Source organism: Diorhabda sublineata, chromosome X, assembly GCF_026230105.1.
Source record: "Diorhabda sublineata isolate icDioSubl1.1 chromosome X, icDioSubl1.1, whole genome shotgun sequence".
NCBI lineage: Eukaryota > Metazoa > Arthropoda > Insecta > Coleoptera > Chrysomelidae > Diorhabda > Diorhabda sublineata.
The window spans coordinates 3,076,523-3,100,957 of record NC_079485.1 but is presented as its reverse complement, the minus strand read 5'-3'; the positions used below and the strand labels follow the sequence as shown (position 1 = coordinate 3,100,957).

The following is a 24,435-nucleotide window of genomic DNA, read 5'->3' as shown; positions in this document are numbered from 1 at the left end:
AGTCTTCTGGTATTTGTGATAATTGTTTATGGATGTTCCACTAATGTGAAAAATCTGTCCTATTCTTATTTCTGAAAACCAGTAGCTTCATTAAGGAAAAAATTATGGTTTGAATAATTATTACAACAATGAACAATCCTATCACTCATTTATAGCGAATTGGTACACAAATATGTACACGCTCATATATTTAATTTGTATTTGTGAATGTATATCTTCAATCATTTAATTTATCTAAACTGCTCGTTATTTCTATTGTTTCCATATTAAATAAATTTTCGTTTAATTCTTCCAAGCCATGAATAACTTTTTATATTTTTTAATTCTTTAAGTCTGTATCCAAATATGATATTAATACTGACAATTTGCTTATTTATATTGATCTATAGATCAAGAATTTTTAAATCTTTATAATTGCATTTATGTTTTTTTGATATATCACGGTTCGTTAATGCAGAAAAAGCTTTAAATGATAAAAACGATCTAAATAATTTAAGTATAATTTATAGCTCTATTTTGTAAATTCTAATAATTGGAACAAAGTTCTAAGTTGATTTTATCCTTATTTTGATATAGATTGATTGATACAGATCAATATAAATAAGCAAATTGTCAGTGTCAATATCATATTTTGGTAAAGGCTTAAAGAAAATGTATACATATATATATATATATATATATATATATATATATATATATATATATATATATATATATATATACAGTGCTTTTCAGATAAAAGTATCCACCTTTAATAACTTTTGTAATACTGGTATTTAGAAAAAATCCAAAAACACGTCAATTTATGTTGGAAGGGGCAAGCATTATGGCTTATTTAAACTTACTGGAAAAGCCCCACCCCCTCACCCCTAGCAGCATCCCCTTTATTTTATTAAATTACTTTTCATATTTTTTATGTAAAATTTGTATAATACTTTTAGGTTAAAGTGGTTAGTTTATGAGATAAACAATTTTTCTTTTAAGAGCACAAATTTTACTTATTATTTACTTTCACCTTATTTGCCTGTACTAAAATGGGTTGTACAACAGTTCAAACTCTTTAATCTTTTTAACTGTGCTATTTAATCTACTTAAAAAATCCAAACAACAAAAAACTCTACTTTTTATTAAAGTTTGACATTGTCAACTAGAATTTGTAGTCACTATTGATAGTGTAATTTGATACCTTATTTATTTTGTTTCTCTGAAATGGTTTACTCTTTGCAAGAAAGAATTGAAATTGTAGGTTTATACTACCAAAATAATAATTGTGCAAGAGGTGCTGCTAGAATATTTAACGAATTACATGACGGAAGACATGCAGCTCATAAGTATGTAATTCAACTGATGGAGAAATTTACCACAACAGGGTCTGTTTGCAATAAAGTGCATAAGCGAGAGGGACTCGTAAATAACGAAGCAATCCAAGTGGCAATTTTAGGGCAAGTCAGCTTAGAGGCTCAACAACCCCAATCGTTGTCAACAATAAGTAGAGCGATCGGTGTTTCATCTTCTACAGTTTTCCGAGTTCTACATAAATTCAAGTACCACCCATACAAAGTTAAGTTGGTGCACGAGTTGAATGAAGATGATTTTGATCGTCGTCTGGAGTTTTGCGAATCAATGACGCAAATTATCAATAACAATCCACAATTGTTAAACAATATTTGCTTTTCTGATGAATGCTCATGGTCATTAAATGGCTTAGTAAGTAGGCATAATTGTAGATATTGGGCTGAAAGTGATCCACATATTATGCGTGAATTCCATACACAACATCCCCAAAAGTTAAACGTTTGGTGTGGTATCCTAGGTGACCACATTGTCGGACCTTTCTTCATCAACGGAAATTTAAATGGTGAATCATATCTTGAGTTACTCAGGGAAGGGGTTGACCCACGTATTACAACAATAATAGAAAATGATGATAACCTTTTCGAAGATTTACTGGTATTTCAACAAGACGGAGCTCCCCCACACTATGCTATACCTGTCCGACAATTTTTAAACGAAACATTCCCCGCTCGTTGGATAGGTAGAAGGGGGCAGATGATGGAGTGGCCACCTAGGTCACCGGATTTAACACCCCTAGACTTCTTTTTATGGGGGTATTTAAAAACAAAAGTTTATGCTACCCAACCAGAATCTCTGGATGATTTACGAGAGGATAGAAAATGAATGTGGACAATTAAATCCAGCCGTATTAAGCAATGTCAGAGAGGCATTTCAAAATAGATTATACCATTGTATGGAAGTGAATGGTACTCATTTTGAACACTTATTGTAACTTCATAATAAATAGCACAGTTAAAGAGATTAAAGAGTTTGAACTGTTGTACAACCCATTTTAGTACAGGCAAATAAGGTGAAAGTAAATAATAAGTAAAATTTGTGCTCTTAAAAGAAAAATTGTTTATCTCATAAACTAACCACTTTAACCTACAAGTATTATACATTTTTGAAATCAGCTCAAAGAGTAGTATTCAAATTTTACATAAAAAATATGAAAAAATAAAGGGGATGCTGCTAGGGGTGAGGGGGTAGCTTTTCCAGTAAGTTTAAATAAGCCATAATGCTTGCCCCTTCCAACATAAATTGACGTGTTTTTGGATTTTTTCTAAATACCAGTATTACAAAAGTTATTAAAGGTGGATACTTTTATCTGAAAAGCACTGTATATATATATATATATATATATATATATATATATATATATATATATATGTATATATATTTAATATATGTTACATTTCTCTACCTACTGAATGAATATCGAGTTAAAAGAGCAAATTGTAACTGACAAGCGACAGCTCCGACAGGAAGCATCAGGTGCAACAATCTATCAAAATTATATCTGTGTTATCAACAATAATTATAATAGAATCGCGGGGCTAACGCAAGCGCCTGACAATTTAGGGAGAGCTAGGCATCTCGACGCCACTCGATTTTCAAACGTCACGACGTAAGCCTCGCGGAAAATGTTTTGCTTTCACGCCACGCGCTCCCGGTCGTCGCCTCCTGATAGAGGATGCCGCTTTTGACTATTTTTTGGGAATCCCAAACATAAATATAAATATCACAATTCTGAATTGAAGACAATTTGCGGTGACATTATGCAAATAATAGTGATTGTTTTTAGTGTTTGAATTGATAAGATTTATCTCTGTGATCTTATTGTAATACATCTATAAGTGAAATTTCAAATAATAATTAGTTATCTTGCTAAGTTGGAAAATAGGTGTAAATACTTATCTAGTTTTTGTGATAATATGATAGTGTAGTTGGAATACAAGATAAGAAAATCATCAGGAATGGAGAAACAACAAAGATTACTTTTAACTTCTTTTTTGTTTATATTTTGCACAGGTTAGTTTCCTTCGATTAATTTGTCCAGAAGTTATTGAATATAAATTATTAACTATAAATCAATATATTTCAAATATGAAAATTTATAATGTTGTATTTATAATTGATTTTAAAGCGAGGAATTCTTACTGAATTAATCTGATTTATGGAGTCGTCTGGTTCATAGAATTTTTTCATGACTTAAACTTGGCTTTATGTACTTTAAAAAAAAAAAAACGCAAAAATGTTACTTCATTTAATGAACCGGAGTTGGTATTGTTCGAGAGAATCTAGTTTGATAAACGCATTTCAGTTTCTAAAAAGACAAATCTAATCACAGATTGCTAAGAAAAGGATTTCTCTATGTTGGTCATGGGCTAGTTTTATCCGTAGCATATTGTAAATGTAGAGGAGAAAAATAATTTTTTAGCATAGATTTTTAAAAATGTAAAATGGCAAAAATCTTTGTTATATCATAGTATAGAATATACTTAAAATGATTAACGGTAACACTAGTGCATATTTTAATTTGTTATTGTTAACTTCCACTACATTCCCCCATTGTACTTTATACGTTATTTTAAGCAGTGCCTTAAGAAATTGCCCAATAAGAACAGACTACTAACAAAAGTATTTGATACTGTGAGAGATCTAAATGTGGAGATTGTCGAAATAGTTTGGAGAGTACCATAACTTACCAATTGTTTAGATGTATGTTCTATATTTATTACCAAAACTTTATGGTGTTATTCAGTTTCCACATTAACATTTTTCATTTCTCTGCTGTAATTCTTTCGATGTTTCATCAATTTTGAATGCTGTAAATTTAAATCGGAGATAGTGCGACGCAGACTTACCAATTGTATTGGGCTTGCCGGATCTTAGATCGCAAGCATTTTTCAGTATTCTTTGTACTTGCTAAGAAAGTGTTTAGAGTATGCATATAATCTAGAATCATCCTAAGATACTTTTTGTTCAGATGAAGAACCCTCAAGTATACAATTAATTGGTCCACTAACGCACTACATTCCAACAAGAACGATCACGTTACGTGAAATGTTATTTGTTTTTTGGACGTGTTGAGGAGCCCACATAAAAACTATTAATTTGTTTTTATCTCGACGTTTTCTAGACTGCGAATTGATTTATTTTTCTCAAGTTATATGAGAGCGTTTTGGAAAGTGAAAATACTACTGAAAGAATCAGTTAAGATAAGGGTTTTCGAATTGGCGAATGAGATGATTAACATAAGGACATGAGAGATGGTAGTTTAGATATTTTTAGGGAGGGAAACTAGTGCTGTGATTCATGTTATATTACTACTTCATCTCAAATCCAGCTTGGTTTCGAAGCTGGTATCTTGATGCCATTTTCATTACTTTATGATTACATTAATTTGACTCAAACAATTTACCTTAAGTATAAGGACTCATGCAAATCAGCAAATACTCAAAATAGTTCCTCGGTGCTTGTTCAATTGTAGAAATTTTGTTTTGGTGTTGTGGTCACATAACACAACGAAATTTTTGAAAGGATTTAAAAGGTATCATCAATACAACAATTTTCATTCACTTATATGTTAGAAGCATGGGGTGTTTTCAATTTATGTTCTTATAATTTATATGTTAATCGAGATAATTAATTCAAATCAACTGATATCATATTATCTATCACGCTAACCTTTTTTACATTATAGTATGTTGTATGGTCAATTAATTCATTCCTGTTACTTTCAACTTATTCAAAAAATTTAGTTATTCGTTGTAGGATACCCTTTTATTGGCGAAACACTAAGGATTCAACGCGCGCTCTGTTGAATTGAGAGCGTAAAATATCGTAGGTACTTTGTTATTTTCGAATTTTTTACGTTCGGAAGATTTTTTATCGATAATTACTTGGGGAAAAATGTTAGTTGTTTGAAATTTAACAAATGTAATGAAAATGGAATATAATTGTCTGCAATACTGTAGTGGCGGTTCAGTTATACTGGACCAAAATTAAGGTACAGTAACTTGAAATGCCTGCAAATTTCTGTTTATATTTCAGTTGTAGTTTCATAAGACCAGTCTCGTGCACACTCCAGAGATTTACAGCAACGTTTCACTTAGTTTCGGGTAGACAGTGGCCATCTTCTATATCTTTTGCAATTCGTTTCGTAACAACAGAAATTATGTTGATTTATTACTCTCCAATTACGACGCTACCATATTTATTTACTGTACACAGATAAAGCTATAAGAACAGAAACTATGCTAATATTAATTTCAAATAATTTTGTTGACCTTTTTTCTGAAAACACAGTTCAAACTCACAAAAACACTGTCTGACGCGCGTTTCGAAAACCAAGTTATCGTCTTAGGTTTACCTTCAGTTTCTGAAGACGATAACTTAGTAATCGAAACGCGTGTCGCACAGTGTAATTGAGAGTATTGGTGTAGTGGGGGTGGAAACAGTGTGTTCAGTATGAATACCACCAATGGTTCCAGAAATTCCAACTTGAGCATTTTTTTGTGAATTTTTATAAAAACTAAGTTTTCATTCTTCATTTTGAGACAGACAGTTAACTTCTGTGCTCATGAGGAATTTGATCATCATCTATATCGGTTAGTTAGCTCACATTACTTCGTCCTAAGTCATTCATCTAGTGATTTTCACAATGTAATGATACAATTGATATATTTAGTCAACAATAACGTTCGATTCGTTGAGAGAAGATAATTATTTTCTGATTGTTGTTTCCAAAGAAACATTTTCTAACTTCATACAATTGCTAGAATGAAATTGAATTTTGATTTTATTGAATATCGGTTAATCATTGTTTTGTTAACATGTATCAAGGATACTTTACACACGTTTTCCGAAGCGACAACCACATCGTATCCTAAATATTCAACGGAAACATTATGGGCGCAATACAGTTTTTGTTCACCTCACAGTTCAGTCTCGTTTTCCTTTTAACGATTTGCGTGGTGTAATTTGATTACAATGTATCAGGAAATTTTGACGCTTTTTTGTGTAATTGGATTTTATACGTATCGACAAAATATTTGCGTTTATTAATGTAAAAAATGTTTATTAATGTAAAAAATGTAGAGGGGTTTTAAAATTTCCACAACCATTTCATATAGCTTTCGCAATATTCAATTTTTTGTTTCACTGTCCATGTTTGTGATATTTTTGATAAATACATTTCCACTATTATGTTCTGACAATTTGTGTTTCTTCAATTCACTTAATAATTGTAGTGGTAATAACTCCTTATTGAGGTATTGGGATTACCTGAATTTCAAACCTTTTTTCTATTTATTTTTTCTATTAATGTGTTTCATTTGTTGGGGTCCAGGAAATGTGTGAAATCTATTAGTTTAATCAGTCTAATTCATTTCGTCTATTATTATTTTATTCGGTTTATTATTTTTTGCTTATTTTATTTGTTATAATTGATTGGTCCCACTGTAGAATCTTGGTTTCCATTTACTGAATAAGATTTGTATTTATAGTATTGATCTTCTTTTATTTTCGTTTTATATTTCATTTTGTATTTGTGAGACTTTTGCTGTAAGGTGTTTTGTTTGTCTAGATACTCTTTTTGGGAAAGACTGAAGCACGTTTTCAATGTTGTTTCATATATTTTACTTTAGCCATCATCTGTATTTGTCTCTGTATGTTTGATTATTTTGTTAGCTATAACTCGGTCTTGAATTATTCTCATGAATGATTTAGTTTTTAGGAAAAGTTATATAATGTTTTGTATATGTTATGTATGTTATTATATATCCTCACCCACTACGAAGAAATTATGTTGGCAAACATGATTATGAATGAGAAATGAATACTCGTTTATCTATATTTCTTAAAGATAAAAGGATATTACCAGCAATTCAATATTCATATATAAAGATAACTGTAGATATGTTGGCTGTAATTACTCGATCGCCACTGATTAAACCGAAAAAAAGTAGCAAATTGACGATTATAATGTTTATAATAACGCAAGTGATTATTCAGTTATTCAGGTATAATAAAATGTTGTTACGGGAATGATTAATCACACTGCTACATACATCAAACGGTAAAAATCGAGTCGTTATGATAAAATAGTGCATTTAACGGCAATTGAATATTTGATAGATACATCATTAATCTACAGAAAATAATTTATCAAAATGCTTATTACATTAATATTTCGACTTACGGAGTTACTCCGCGGAACCGGAAATACGCGTATTTAAATCGTTGTCTGAGCGTGACACAATTTTTGATTATAGAATTACACCCCTACAATATATTTCAATATACATCACTAGATAGCTACAATATATTCAGTTTTATGAGCTTTGATTGCGTTTTTGTTATCATATTGGATGTTTTTGATCTACGGAATATTGAAAGACCATTATTGTCATCCAAATAAAATAGATCTGATCCTTTATCAAATACGAAGAGCAAAACTTTATCTTTGGAATGTGTTAGTATGAATTAATAATTTCTATAACACTTATTGGATTTTTGGCACATATTGGTTCACAATTCTTTTCTTTATATGAAGTCATTGTATTTTAATGAGCATAAGTTGTACTGTATGTACTGGAAAAGTGAGTATGAGGAACATTGGTGTGAATATCTACAATAATTGGTGGCAGTTTCTTTTTGAAACCATCTGCACGAAGTCAGAGATATGAGTATTAGCAAGCAATTCTTCAAGCTACTGGATTTATTTGTTCTAAAGAAGAGCACTTTAGAATGAAATTATTTATTATTACGCATAATTGAATTTTATCACTATCTATGAACATTGAATAACAAAAAGATTTTTCATAAAACGACGTTATGGTTTTTATATTCCATTGATGTAAAGTTTACAACAAAAACCACCCGTGGTTTACTAATAGTTTGTAATAGATAGAAATTCTTAATTAATGGATGATTAGTATACAGAATTTGTATATAATAATAAAAGATATTGAATATTTTGTTTTTTTTGGTTAAATTCATTGGAAAAGATATTTTTTATTGGCGGCTTGCAGCTTTATTCGCAAAAGAATTGTTTCTGTTACTATTGAACGGATACTATTACCAAAATATCAATAAAATCATAACCGCGCTATGATTGTACGTGTCCATTGGTTTTAAGTTTGGATTAGTCTTTCCAAGTTTACCTTTATCAAATTACAAGAAAGACTGTTCATAGCAAGTATCTTCAATTATAGTATAGTCGTTTCAACTGATTACGAATGAATTGATCATTTTTATTTATATTTATTTTCACATATAATCAGACGTATTGGAAAATTTTATGATATATAAATGGGAATATGCCGAGAAAAATGTTTTTCGATAAGTATTTTTGGCGAAGTGAAATTTTTATTATTTATTGCAAAAGGGATACAAAAGGAAATTTGTTACATTACAGAAACTATGTCGAGTACATTGAGTAATTATTGTTTATTTAGTTATAGAAAATGTCAAAATAACTAAAAAGTAACACTGCGCACATTTTGTTGGATTGAAATCAGAAAAACAAGAAATAGTTTCGTTTTATTTTATTAAGACGTTAGCTCTTAGTAAATAGGATAATGAGAATCAATTGAATAGGCACAGAACCTGACTTAAATGGCTCAAACAGTAAAATGCAATAAATAAAATGTAAGGTAAACTTTCACGGAGAGCATTATTAACATTATCAAAGTATATGTTATGTTTGAAACTCGTTTACAGTGAATTAATTCTATTTTGACCAGGGGAAACTAGTTTTCACAAACCCCTTACACTGATGATCCGACTTATAAATCAGATAGTGAGGATGACGTTTTTTTTGACACAACATTCACCTCCAAATCAAGATAGATAACTATGCATCTCCATGAAGCGAAGATCAGACGCAAGGTTCTTCGGCATAGATCCTAATGAATTGATTATTATATCATAGAGTACCATATTTCGGAAAAGAACAAGCACAAATGGTAATTGCTAAAACCAAAGTCACGAAGCCGAAAGGACATGGAGCTAGACGCATGTTATGAAATGAGCAGAGATCAAAAGATGCTATTGAGGTTAGAGCTGCGATCGAAATTTTTTACGTCAACTGTAGTAATGGAGGATAATCATTTACCACCAAAGATGTTTGATACTACTTGAAACTGATCTGCAGGAATATATTATATAAATTTTGATGTGGTAGATTAATTTGGAAACTTGGGACTGAAGGAATAGAATCTGCTGGTTGTAATATAGTAGAAAATTTGTGCCATATGCTGATTAGTAAAACAAAAAATTACGAGAAGTAGTTGCTAAAGCATAACACTAAATAGTAGTATTTCCTGGGGAGAACTAGTTTTAACTGATGATTCTATTAAATAAGAAAAAAAATTACTTTTAACTATTAAATTTGAGTAATTGCTAGTGCAAAATATAAAAATCAAATCTATTGATTCATTTTTGATATTGTTGAGTTGACTTGCTAATAGAATTATTCAAATTTTGAAAATAAATCAGAAATAGTCAAATATTCATTTTTTCATGAAATATATTCCAATTAATTATCTAAGTTTACACTTTCGTTTTAATATTATGTATGCGACTTAAAACCAAAGATTAATTAGCTTAGAGAAATTCCCCAATATTCCAAGTTTTATAATATTTTTCCTAATGGTTCAGCAATTTTTGTCAGAAATTCGTAATTCGTTCCCATGTCTTGATGATGCATTATTAGAGAGCAAAGTCCACGGGTTTTCATTCTACAAATCTCGTCTTTCATACGACGATGTTTTTCCTCCAAAAAAACATCACAACTCATAACAATCAAATCTAATTTTTTATCCATTTCCATAGGACCATAATTCTAGAAGAAAGAAACGAAGTTTAATAAGATTTCTCATATTTAGTAATTCGCTCGTCAAACTAATTCTATCAAATTTTATGATGATAGATATGGAATAAATTAGTGCACAATCTATCTAAATTCAGTTGTCTTATATAATTTAAAAAAATCTTCTCTCATTTTAGTTGTACCTGATTCGACGTTCTCAAATTATCTATTAAATTTTTTACATTCTATGCGTAATACTCGAAGATTATGTGTATTAAATCCAAATTAAAAATGCAATTTGTCTCTCATGTTTCAAAAAGAATCTACGTTTTTACTTGCAACAATACAGCTTTTAGATATTGTGGTTTTCTAATGTGACTTACTGGTTAATTTTTATTTCAGTACCTATTGAAATCAGCAAAAAGTTTTGTGCGCACCACATTAAAAAAATTTCAATTTTTATGTTACTAACAGACTTTTCTGTTGGAGTTTTGATCATTATGCCACCTTAGTTTATAAATGCTCTATTTTGTAGCTCATCTGTGTCCATTATAGAGCACTAAACGGATTTATTTGTCAAGTTAGTCTGCTAAAAGAAAGTCTATCCATAGACCATAAAATTCACGATAATGTGAATCAAACCTAGCTCAGCATTTTTAAGGTTATGTAATCTGGTTAGGGCATTTTATACATTCATTCCCAGCTAACATTGTGTCATTGTATAACACATCGAATTGCTTTTAGTTGTGTTTATAAAATTTCATTGATACGAATCCACCCTATTATATAAATATAGTAACACAGGGATATTCTTTCTGGTTATAAATCCTTTAAGGACCCCGGATAAAGATATTTCATTCAGTAATCTACTTTCCATGACGTTGTATTCAATATTACTAAGCTAAAGATATAATGAGTTTTCTTTATATGAAAAGCTTTTACTCTAAATTTTGTTTATTGGGTTACGGTTGTTTTTTTAAAACAATAACTATTTGTCATCGTACACTTTTTTAAAGTTTTTCCACTTTCTCAAAGGGTCATTAGGTTTAAGTTCACATCAGCGTCTCCTTTAACAAATGGTTGAGCTTCGTGTATAAAAAGTTTGTTTATTTCTATGTGAATGTTTAGAGTGAAAAATATTAAGTATCCGTATGATCCCGGCTTCATTTCTGCAATGAAAAAGGTAAATAATTATTAATCATTTTTGAGCTTGTGCTGCAGAACATCTTTTATCACGAATTGTTAACCCGCGAATAATGGGATACTAGAGCATTAAGTAAGATTTAAAAATTTGTTAAAGATCCCGCACGCTCTGATTATCCGTTTAATTTACAATTCAGTACGAGAACTTTTTCGTTTTTGGGATGTAATTCATCAAACTGTTCCTCCTCAAAGGTAAAGAACAGAAAGCAAACAAATATTTTTCACAAAATTCGAAACATTCAAAATGAAATTGACGAAATATTTGTGTTTAAAATTGAAAATACTAAACAAAAAAGGTGATAATTTAACGCAAAAAGCTGTGAAAAATTTATTAGTACAATTTCACTATATAGATTTTGACACCTAGAAATGGAGACACTGATTGATGTATCTTTGATAAATTCTTTAGATATTACATGTTTAGTATATGGTATTGAAAGAATATATTCCGGTGTTGGATATAATGTGTGAATGATGGATTGGTATTCTGGAAAAAAAGAGGAGGAAACTAAATTGTTTCATTTTCCTTTTGTGTCGAAATTCACGTCCGGATTCGATTTATTATCACATATTTATATAAATACTGACAATGCGAGTATTTACATGCTTACCTAGATCACTTATACAAATTACTACACAAACTGTCACTTTTACTAATTATTCATTATTCAATTATTATTCTTGATAATTGTTTTGGAAAATTTTGTATTATTTGAAGAGGTAGTTCCGTTCATTTACTTACGTTGTCTGCTACAATCTTACTACAATGCCAAACTATTTGAAGGTACGTATCAAAAACTAATATCTCCCAATGAAAGAGCAAATATATTTTATTCATCTAAATTTATTGTATAGTATATTATAATTCATTAAGAGTAGGAACTAATTTGGTTAGGGCATCATCGAAATATTTTTTTATAATCGTTTCTAGTATTTGCCATGTGTTGATTCAAGCTATGAGTCTTTACAAGTTTTACCAATGTTAAATTAGACGTTCGAGAAGCACTGTTTTGCATAAATTAGTAGCTTTTAACATTTACATAAAACCTGCTTACGAAATTCAGTTTCAACTCTTTCTTTGGTACATTGTAATGATTCTCAGACATAATTGGGATGAATTGTCTCATCTAATATAGTAAAGTTTATCAAATCCTATTGTATTTCATTCAACAATTTTGACATAAGAGTGAACACTTGATATACTCGTAAATCACATAAAAATTACTTTCCGCCTCATCCATGTCGTATAAATACTCAAAAAGCGATCAATCCTATTCTCCTAATTTGTAATCAGTGAGGTGAGAAACGTAAGGTGTATCTTTGCTTTTGTTTCTCGTCGTTGACGATCTATCTTCGCCAATTTTATTAATGTGTCGAAAACACCGTTTATCTAATGTTGATGTATTAAATGTCTTCACATCGTTTCGTCTTAACTATCTATCGGTCACATGTAGGTCTTAAAATTGACTTCGATCAAGTTTCAAGGGATCTGAGGAAAAATTACTTATAATGAATCTAAATAGTACTGGAATGGGATTTTACATCGTGAATTAAATAGGAAGCGTATACCAACATTATGTTTATACAGAATGGTGCAAATGAAGAATAAATTTCTTATTTCGTAACCGGCGACTATAAGGAATAATCTTGAAACCCGTCTATTTTTATTTTTAAACAAGCTATACATTGTGATACCTTTTATTTTTGACTTCATTTTTAAAATTTTTAAATGGAAATGTGGGCGTTCAAATACCTATTCAGCTATATCAATATTAATTAATTAATTATTAAATAAATTAATGTTTGTATTTGTTTCAAAAATTAATAAATTTTTATTATTACAATAAATTGTAATATTAATTGAATACAACGAACCCAAAATTTAGTTCTCAATTTTTTTTATCTTCAGCTAAAGTACAATTAAAAACATTAGGTAGTTCTTAGAAAGCTAAAGAAGAAAAAGTGGCAGTTACAGAGTAAGTGGAAGATGATTTTGATACACGAGTTGAATTTTGTGAAATTATAATGAAAAAAAAAAAAAAATAAATAAAAGAGATCCGATCCTTGTAAAAAAGGTTCTTTTCTCTGATGAAGCTATATAATATCTACTTAATGGTCATGTTTATCGTCATACTTATCGGTACTGGGCTACGGAAAATCTACACTGGATGCAAAAGTACTGTAATTAATACCCATAGAAAGTGAATGTTTGGGCGGGAATAATAGATAATACGATTATTGTACGATCCTCTTTAGAAGAAACCTTAGCAGGTTCTCGATATTTAGAATTTCTCCAAAAATTCTTGCTCCCCGAATTTAACCGATTTTTTCCAAACAGAAATGATTTATGGCTGCAGTAAGATGGCGCGCATCAACACTATACTGTCTTTGTGCGCACATCGTCTCAAATAGGTCGCAGAAGAATAGTAGAATGGCAACTTAAGTCACCTGATTTGACTCCTCTCGATTTCCTTTCATAAGGATACTTGATTTCTTTTCATGAGGTTAATTTGAGTGTAAAGTTGACCAAAATAGACCACAAAATATCATTGAACTCAAAGATAGGATTTGTATTGAGGTTACACAAATAACTCCTTAAGTTATTGGGAATTTTAGAGAAGAGCTCACGTACTTCTTTCTCGTGGTATTTTAGTTGTTATTTAGATAACAAGTACAAACATCAATTACTTAGAGCTATTGATATGGCCTTAAAAGGCCTTTCAAATAATGTATTACCACATACACATTTCCATTTAAAAATTTTAGTGATAACGTCATCACGCTCACATAGATGACGTCAAAAATAAGAAGGTATCCTTTCGGGTTTTAGGATTTTTCCTTTAAGTCGCTGGTTGACGAAGTGACGAATTTATTTCTTCCATTTGCACAATACTGTATATTTAAATGCATTATCTATATAGCTTATTATTAGAATCGATTGCAATGATCAACCTCATCGAATACACCGGCATCTTGATTATAATTATATATTGTCGGCTATTGGCAACGTATCATCTTCAATAAAATTACGTTTCGTTCGCCAAAAGATTATATAAGCCTCTTACAAACATTGAAAGAGAAATAGATTATTGACACTGGGTGCAAAGTAATCATTATCGTTTAATCAACTTTCAACGAAAGTTATGAGTCGTAAATGACAATGTGCGTAGCGACTGCATTAATTCATAATTCAATAAATGCTTGCTGTTGATTGAAACTAAAATATAATTATGTTCATTCTAAATAAGACACACTGTATATCTACCTACAAATATATTTCACATAAAACTCTTCAACAACATTTGTATTTTAGAGTTTCAATTTATTTTCTCTTATATTCCAACGGTATTTTTTGCTTCAGATTTTCTGGGGTGAATATTTTTAAGCAGATTAGCACGTATAAATAAGCGTTTAATTGATGAAAACGTCATTTCAAAAAGATATTCTGGGAAGTAAGGCAACATTTGTACAAGTTTAAACTTTCTTGAATTACATACTCCGATTTAAAAATGATAAAATCTACAGCAAAATTTTTGCGGTAAAATTATTAATACGATATTCTCTCGAAAAATGCTTACACATAGAGATTTTCATCTAGTAAATTTTATTGCGATTTCGTTTCTGTAAGAAAGTCAAAATATCAGATCTCAGTCGTTGTTAAAACCTTTTCGAGTTCAAATCCAATATTATTACATAAATATATCAACTGTTGTCAATTAACTCAGCTACTGCACTCAAGCGATTTCACATACAGCATAGTTTAGATAGAATTTATTTTCACAAAATATTTTGAAGTCGTCTCATATCATTTAAGCAAACTGTACAATAAATACTAGAGATAGTCAGTCAGCAACACAAATTGGATATACTGGGTGTTGCTCCATATGTCGGATAATTTATTAGTTCTACCCTTTTTTGACATTTATAGGTCTAGTATTGGGCATTAGGAAATTTATATCGACAATAAAGTGAAGGGAGTAACAATTATTAGTCTGGATTGGTTCATTTTCTCTTTAAATCTTTTTCTGAGCTTCGGTTAGATATAAAAACCAAACCCGAGATCTGAAACAATTATATAAATGAGTTGCTTTAAAAAGTATATTGTGTTCTGGATTATAAAAAAAAACATAAATTGTTCATTTATAATCGGCATTTTCTTCTCGTACTTTCGGAGACGAAATTTAATATTTTTTTAATGAACTTTCATTCATAAACTTCCCTCTCAGTAAACTCTGGGAATCAATCAATAATCGTAATATTTTATTGTGTCTATCAGTGGATCATTAATAATACAGTATGGAAGTGAAATTTCTTATTTTTTATATGAATTTGAATTTATGTTTTGAAAAATAATGTCTACTGTCAAATGAAAAATTTCTAAATGTGGACATCTAGATATAACACGTACGTTCTAACTAATTCTACTCGATTGTTTAAGGAATATAGAAGCATTCATCAATTATTGAAATTTACGAGCATTGCGAGCGGATAAAATCACGTAGAATACCTTATTATACTGAAGTCTTAGTTCAATAAATATAGAGATTCGGAACGTTTGATTCGGTTTGTGATTAGAACTAATATAAAACCGAAAACCCTAACTGGGAATGATATTCTCGAATATCATGGGTGATTTTTTCTGCCCATACATATGAATTCCGGGATTTATTTATCCCGTTTCTTATAAATTCGGCTTCTTCTGTAAATAGTGTCCTGTACAGCGTTGATCGATGATTGTTACTTCATTTACAAAATTCCAACATATGAATATCATCTCCAGTAGTCACTGAAAAATTTGAATTGAATTTTTTTTTGTGAAACTCCACTTACTAATTGAGTAGCATTGAGCTCTAAACTTACTTGCCCAGTTCTTATTGTAGAGTTCTTCCTGCCCACCATCTACATACATTACATTACATACGTAACGTAGATACACACAGAAGAAACATGTATTCTTGTGCACATAAATAACGATTGATAATGACAATAATGACAATGGGTATAAAATATCAAGCAGCGTCAAACGGTCAATGCCAATATTGATTTTTAAACTATGACTCGGTTAAAACTGCCATTGTCTTCGGTCTTGAATAGTGCTTGTGGATTGCAGGATCTCATTTGTTCGATTTTCTTTTCTTTGATCGGAATATCTTGAGTTCCCGAATTTGCAATCTTTCTTTCTAACTCCTTGATTTTCTCGTCAATCGTTTTTATTTTATTCTCGATATCATATTTAAGGGATGAAATTCTATTTTCATATTCATAGTTGATATCTTCTTGTCAATATTAGCCGAAATATCGTTTTTCAAATTCGACACACCGTCCTTCATGGTCAAAGTATTGTCTTTCATGGTAGAAATCTTCTCGTCAGTATCGGCCGAAATATCATTCTTTAGAGTTGAAATGTGGCACTTCATGGCAGAAATCTTCTCGTCCATTTTAACATAAATATCGTTCTTTATTTCAAAAATTGACGAGATCAAGGTGGAGGAATAGTGAATAGATAAGTTTCTGGATCAAATCCGTTACATACCAGTGCCACTTTGAATCTTTTTACTAATTTCCAATTTACGTTTCCAACTCGCGATTCTCCAGTTCGGCTTTCAGTTCCGTCATTTTCAAGACACCCAGGGTTCTTAGCCATGCTTATGTCACTTTTTACTTACAATACCCAACCTTGACACCAATGTAATGTTTTTTATTATTTCTTTATACTCTATTTATATTCATGGGGTGAACTTACAAACACTGTCTCTTACTCACTTACTCACTTGATTTATTTAAACACTTACATTAGACAACTAAATTATTCAATAATACTTAACTAACTTATATAATTCATTTTAATTCTTTGGTTAGTTTTCTATTTTGTTCCGTTCACTATAAATATTCACTAAACTAAACTCCGCTAAACATGATCGATATATATCAGAAATGACATTTCTAGAACTCTATAAATTTAACAAACAACAAAAAAAATATAAACAAACCGCCTGCTATGATAACCTATGATAACCAAACAGTCCTCTCCAAATTTTAGAATTCCATTATAACCGGACAAGGCCAGCTTGATGTCGGGGATAAGTTCGTAACGATAAGTTTTATTTTAAAGTTGAAGTTTTACAATGTTGAAAAAAATTTTTCTAATAAAGTTACTGGTAAACAACAAATTGGAAAGACTCCGATAATATTTTTTTATAGGCTCAGGCAGATTAATAATCCACTTGAATAAAGGGCTGATATCCATGTATACCTAGGGACACCGAATCTATTATTTCAAGCCATTTACCAATGGATAAAAAAGTTCAGCAAAATGGCGATCTATTACTGAAAAAATAGTTTGAATAACAACTTTAGAACTACTATCACTAGTTTGAGATAGTAGCTGTAATCATTGGTTATTAACGAATCATCCGGTATACACTCTTGCTTTAATTTAGTAGGTAAACACATATATTCAAGTCTGGGTGTATAATAAATGAGCCAAGTCTTATATACACAAATATATTTTAATACCATTTGAATGTGAAGGAAATTCAAACTTTCAAACTTTGTTTCTGTTAATAAGTTATTTCTTATCTTACTTCGTTAAATATTTTAATGTTTTCGTATTAAACTAAAACTGAATTGGATTTTAACTTGTATAGTCCCTTTCATTTCTAGATTCTTATATAAACGACTCGTTTTTGATAAAGTTGAAATCGTTTTCTTGTATGAATTTCATTATTACAGTAATTGCAACCGTTTAATACATACCTAAATGGTTTTATCAATTCAGCTATTGAAAATTGGAAAGCTGGAGATCATCAAAAAAAAAAATGATAGAGCAGATAAAATTAAAAAAATGGGAAGACTTAGAATACATAAAATACTACTAAAAAGTGAAATATGGAATTTAGAGTGTACAATGTGGATGTTCTATTTTGAATATATATTTTATATTTCAAGTTTAATTTTTATTTACCTTTCCAATGGTTCGAGATTTCAATTGTAAGGTACGACGCGCGACGCTTTCCGCTTTTTAACGGCGGTACTTCGCTATTGTTTTATTTAAAAACCTGTATTTTTGGCTAAACCTATGTCGCTTGTATATTGACGCACCGGGCTCTAGAACAACGAAGTGGTGGTTACAATCTTGGTATGAATTGTGTCACGAATGTAGTCAAAGACGAACCTTGTGGATACGCTGCTCAAAAAAAGGGGCCCCTTAAAACTGGAAACCTGCATCATCGGTAAGTGGTACTTTTATTCATGATTTCGCGAATCCTCATTTATACTTATTGATACTATCTAGTTTATTAGCTAACGGTCGCTTTAATACCAGAAGTTATATTGAACAGTCCATTTTTTTCATATTTGTTTAAAAATTCATTATCAATAATTTGATTATGAAACAGTGGATTAAAATATGCTACCGATAGATGATGAAACGAAGAACGTAGAAAAATTGAAAGATGCTTTGCAAAACACGCATGACGACAAATTCTCGGAGACGTAATAATAATAAAATTTTGAAGACTAACTAAAATAGAAAATAGAATGTTAAAAGGGTTCAGTTCTTGTGAGAAAAGATATATTATACAGGGATACTTCACGTTAAGATGTGAAGGGACTGATAAAACAAAGAGGAATCGGAAGTTCTTGGTAAAATTGTTAGATTAGGGAAGAGAGAGGATACCACAAATGGTTTTGTTACCAAAACATTAAAGTATGTATCCTTAGATTATTAGTAACCATTGATTTTCAATGTTTGAAAATTATTTGAACTGTGACAAGGATATATTATACCTACTAAACATATGAAGACATTGAAGCCATTCATTTGATGTTTCATGAATTTTAATTCAAAACTTTATATTTATCTTGTGGTATTAAAGAAGTATACCAGTGGCGTAAACACAAGTCGTATCCTCATTGCATAAAATTATTATGATTTCATTTAGACCAGTAGCAGTTTATTGTCAGTTATATAAATAATCATGTATATTTTTACTTTTAAAAATACCTTATAATAGATATGGTATTTCATTTCAACATTATATAAATGTTCAACTTTCCTAAAGATTTGGAAAGAAGAAAAACGTGGATAAAGAATATGAAAATTGATAATTTGGAGCCAACAGCAAATGATTGAATATGGTCAAAGCATTTTGACCAAGACTGATACTATGTCAAACGATCGTTTGCTTAATGAGACAGTCACCACCATTTTTTCTGAACTGCCTAAATGTTCAACCATCCGTAGTAAGTGATTACTTTTAAAACAAATCTAATAAGAAATGTATTGCACTGAGGTTTCAATATAAATGTATGTTGAAATCAATAAAACTCTTCACATTTCAGGCTCCTAAAAGCAAACTATCTCTTTTTTTAACATCACCCTCAACTGTAATCACATTCCCAGAAAACCTCAGTAAAAAGATGTTGAGGAGAAAGCTCTTTCGTGAGAAAATTAAGAACAGGGAAAAAGTAACCACTTTATCAGATATTATTGAAGAACTTGAAAAAGAAAAATTGGAACAAGAAATGGGAATGATAGAAACATCTGAGCACTATGCGTTGTGTAGTGTAACAGCCGAGAGGGAACAAAACCCCAGAGCATGATATTCAAAAAACACTTTATTTTCCATTATTTTGACATAAAAATATTGCTCGTTCTTCTTATATCTATATTAGTTGTAATTCGATTAAAAATATTTAATTTGAATTGATTTTAAATAAAACACAGAATGCTTTGTTTAAATTTTAACTATTTATCAATATCTGTAATTGAAAAATATTCAAATAATTTCCGTGACTTACTTGGAGAGGGGATTTAAAGACTCGAATTAGCCATTTCCACAAATTTCTTAGGCGTATACCACTATTTTTTAGGTATTTTTCCAATAAAGTATCAAAAACTGTCGAATGTTAAATTAAAGTTTAAAATAATATCTACTTGCTTGATTACATCCATAATGCTATCTCGTTATTGTAATAGTAATATAACACTTTATTTTTGTCTCTGTTAATGAAAGTAATACATATATGCTTGAAAGAAAAATTATTTTATTTACCAGACTTCACTACCGCACTCCATACCTATGAAAATACCATATTTGTCACTAATTTTATGTCTCTATTGTGTAAAAAACAGTATCATTCCATTTCAAAACTTTTTCTTTATAAACTGTATCACAATTTTATAAAAATATGATAACATATTCAATTTCATTATTTTAAACAATTTCAATAGCTACTAGTGAAAAACTAAAACATAATTAACTAGTAATATTTTCGTCCCAATTGTAATGCATTGATACGCCTCAGCGCATTACTCGCTTTGGACCAAATGGTAATAGACAAGCTTTGAAGGCTACGTTACCTTTCTTTTTCCTAGTCTAAGGTTAAAGAAAAGATCATGTTGATTAATTTACCCTAATAATCACTATAATCTCGAATTTTATTGGCTTAAATCCTGAGAATGTACAGTCAACGTGATCCAAATTTGTGGCATGGTTGTTCATTCCTTTCAAAGTGAAAATTTTGAAATTCATTTGGGAGATAAGAAAGAAATAATATTCAGGGTCTGTTAAATACCAAAATCAATTATTGTAATACGTGAGTAAAAAGATAACGAATGAATCTTTGAACGACATTGTAACATGATAGTTCATTTAGTTTAGAGAAATTTTTTTGAAAATTTAGGGTTCAGATAGATTGATTATTGATTATGGATTAAAATCCCTATAATCAGTTTTGGAATTTTATTCGTCAAAACCATAGCCAGTATTTAAATAGATCTAGCCAAATCTGGACACAGAATGTGTTTTGTAAAATTTGTTCAAATTAGTTTGTTTGGGTTACAAAGTTAAACCGGGATATTGTTAGAAAATTGGTACACTGTTTACGTAATCCCAATAGCGCCATTGAGGCATAAAATAATTACAAATTACAAAAATTACAAATATAGCTTTCCACAAAAAAACGAGTGTGTGTAAGTCTCAAATTTAAGTAACGACTTATTTCGAAATGTCACTCAAATAATGAATTTTGCACATGGTATGAATACGTTGTTACAACTAAAATGGAATTCCTATTTTTAATTTATTATAACTTATTGAGCTGTATTTGCTTTGAGAGTTGATAACCTACATCTCATTTGCTGAATTTTTAATGAGCTCAACTACTCCAAGGAAATTGTGGATATAGAAAAATTCAATTTCTTGGCACAATAAGGAATATTAAGTAAATGAAAAATTACAGCGGTTCTTATTTCATTTATAAAACCTTTACTATTGTTGTTGTTGTATTATTGATAAGGAGAAACTATTATTTCGCTACTATATTTCAACTTTCACTCGAATCTCATTCCAACTGTGAAATCGGGATGTTGTCGATAAAACTCTTATAAATCGAGAAATTTTATTGACAATTCTAAAGAAATAACTTCCTAAGAAAAATATTGGATTGAATTCAACTTCTCTGGTTTCTAAAATCCAATATTTATTTAAATTGAATAGATTATTATGATTGATATATTAAGTAATAGATAATGTGATTCAATGAGAGTTTTCAATAACTTCTGTAGATTGTAGAAAATATTATGAATAATATTTTGCTCACATAACTTATTGATTAGGTTGAGTGAATAATAACTTGTGATTCAAACTTTCGGCCAGTCAAGAATCAATTTAATATTTATTACAAATACCAATGAAAATGATCGATACCTTGGAGATTATTTTTTTTAGTGAAGTTGGTCCACACTTCACCAATTTAATGAAAGTGAATTGAAAACATTCATTCGATTTTTGTAACTGGAAATAAATATCTTGGGTTAACAAAATGTCGAGGAATCCAATAAAATTAAATCACTACTGTATTACATCACCTTCTGTTTCTTCTCGTCTTGGTATACTATAAAATTTGGCAAGGTAGTCACTTCGAAATACTTCTTCTTTGAATCACTTGACTTCGAATATGACCAGCGCATACTCCAAATATATCATCGTCAACCCATATGTGTCCAGCAGTATCCATAATTCTAGCAATTGTCTTTTCCCAAAATGTCATTCTTTCTCATTTCTCTAGATCCTCAAAACATCTAAGTTGTTATTTTTCAATTGTTTCAGTTACAGGTTATATCTTCAAGTCTTCTCTTATTATTTTGGGTCCTAATTGATCTTTTCTGCGTAAGTACTTTATTGTTGCTGCTGTTGCTTTTCAGTCAGTTTCTAACAATCCAGTATTTTTTACCATGTAAAAGGACTGGTTAAAATATTGATTTATACACGTTCAGTTTAGTGTTTCTTTTATTCACGGATTTTTGATTTTCATCGCCCTGTATGTCCACGTCTAAATATTTTTAATCCGTTGTAATAAGCACGGTGGTTTTGCTTGGTACTCTTTTTTAACGCTTTTTAGTTGATTTGGGAATAATGCGGATGAGAGTTCTTAGTTTTCAAGCCAACAAACTCGTTGTTTTTTGTGATTCTGTGAGAAAAGGATTGATATGTCAAAATAATATACAAATCTCTTTATTGAGGCCAAAAAACAGATCATGCAACTTAAGTTGTCTTCTTCGTCTATTTTTAAACAATGATCATTTTATGAAGCAAAACATTTTGACTGTTGGTTTTCTTATTTTTCGATAAACATTTGAAAAAATCAAAAATATTACATTGCAAATGAAAATTTTATTTGAAATATATTCACAAATATACTTTTTCAGTATTTCAACTCAAATAAATTATTTCAGAGACAACAACAAAATATCAAAATATTTGTTTTCCAAATTGTCCATAAATTTCTTACTACTAACTTCTAAAAAATCAGAAATTTAGCATGTCGCTTGTGATATTGATGCTGTTTGAGAAATAAATAAATTAAGAGCTAACAGATATCTCAACCTGATCTTTTTATCTCCAGATATTTATTCGAGTTGGCTCAAAGATTTCCTTCCATACATTTTTAAAAAAAGCTCAGTAGATAAGACCGTCCACTGGAAATTGATTTTATCTCAACTTTGTGAATTAACTTTGTTTTTTTGTTTTCCGGCTTTGTTTTAATTTTTCTGGGAAAACTTTTTATATAGAATCAGTTGAGTTGATCAATACTAAGTATACTGGAATAATGCACGTGGTTAAAAAGTAAATCTAATAATCCGCAGATAAGTGTATATAGTGTATAATTTCCAGCGTGGACTTTGTTAAAAATTGTAAAAAGTATTACAATTTAGAGAAGATTGATAGAAATAGAAGACTTGGGAGAAGAAGAATAAATTGGTTGGTCAACCTGCAAATATAATATGAGGTAACCACAGTTTGAATGTTTAGAAGCGCTGGAAGGTATGGGGCAATAAAATTAGGAATTCCGTCCAGTTCGGCTCATTTTCGATGTCGACCATAGGTGTAGGTCTTGAAATATTGTGTAGGGATTACTTGGGTAGTAGATTATACAGTTACAATAATACAGTTATCAATGAAATCAATGCCAAACTATGAAATTGGCTTGAACTTTCAAAAGAAAATAAATTATAAAATAATAAGCTCGTATTTAGAGTTTATAGGAAAGAAACTTTTTACCGACATTTTATTTCCTCCTGAGATGTTCATATTGAATTGCATTGGAAATCATACTGCATAAATCAAGAGAAAGAAAATGTTATGAATTAAGCTGGAGAACATAACAAAAATGAATTTTCATTTTTATTATTGTTCGACTATTGGTTCTAAATATTTATGTAACGGGATTGGCAATGAAACGGGAAGATTTAGGGTTGTTCAATCAACCCGGTGATTATAAACAGCGTCTCAGATTTTGTGAGGTTATGCTTGCCAGGTTGGAAGAAAATGATAACTAAATTAACAACTTGTAAATGAGGCACACCTCTCCGGTTTTGTAAAAAACCAAAATTTCAGGTACTGAGCGGAGGAGAACCCTCGTTTGCTTCATGAAACACCTCTTCATGCTCAGAAAGTGACAATATGGTGTGCAATGTTGGCATATGGAATCATCGGTTCGTATTTTTTTGAGGACTAGGCTGAAAATGCCGTTACAGTTAATTCTGAGAGATACGTTGCAATGTTTCAAAATTT

The 24,435-nt window shown here is 30.1% G+C and overlaps 1 protein-coding gene across 1 annotated transcript in view; it reads left to right on the top strand.

Annotated features, from left to right (window-relative positions):
- Positions 1-2,939: 2,939 nt before the first annotated feature.
- LOC130451624 (zwei Ig domain protein zig-8-like) overlaps positions 2,940-24,435 on the top strand; it is a 491,142-nt gene continuing 469,646 nt past the window's right edge. The window contains exon 1 of the mRNA XM_056790766.1: positions 2,940-3,366. Within this exon, the coding sequence (XP_056646744.1) occupies positions 3,312-3,366 (55 nt within the window). The 5' untranslated portion in view covers positions 2,940-3,311. The remainder of the gene's footprint in view (positions 3,367-24,435) is intronic.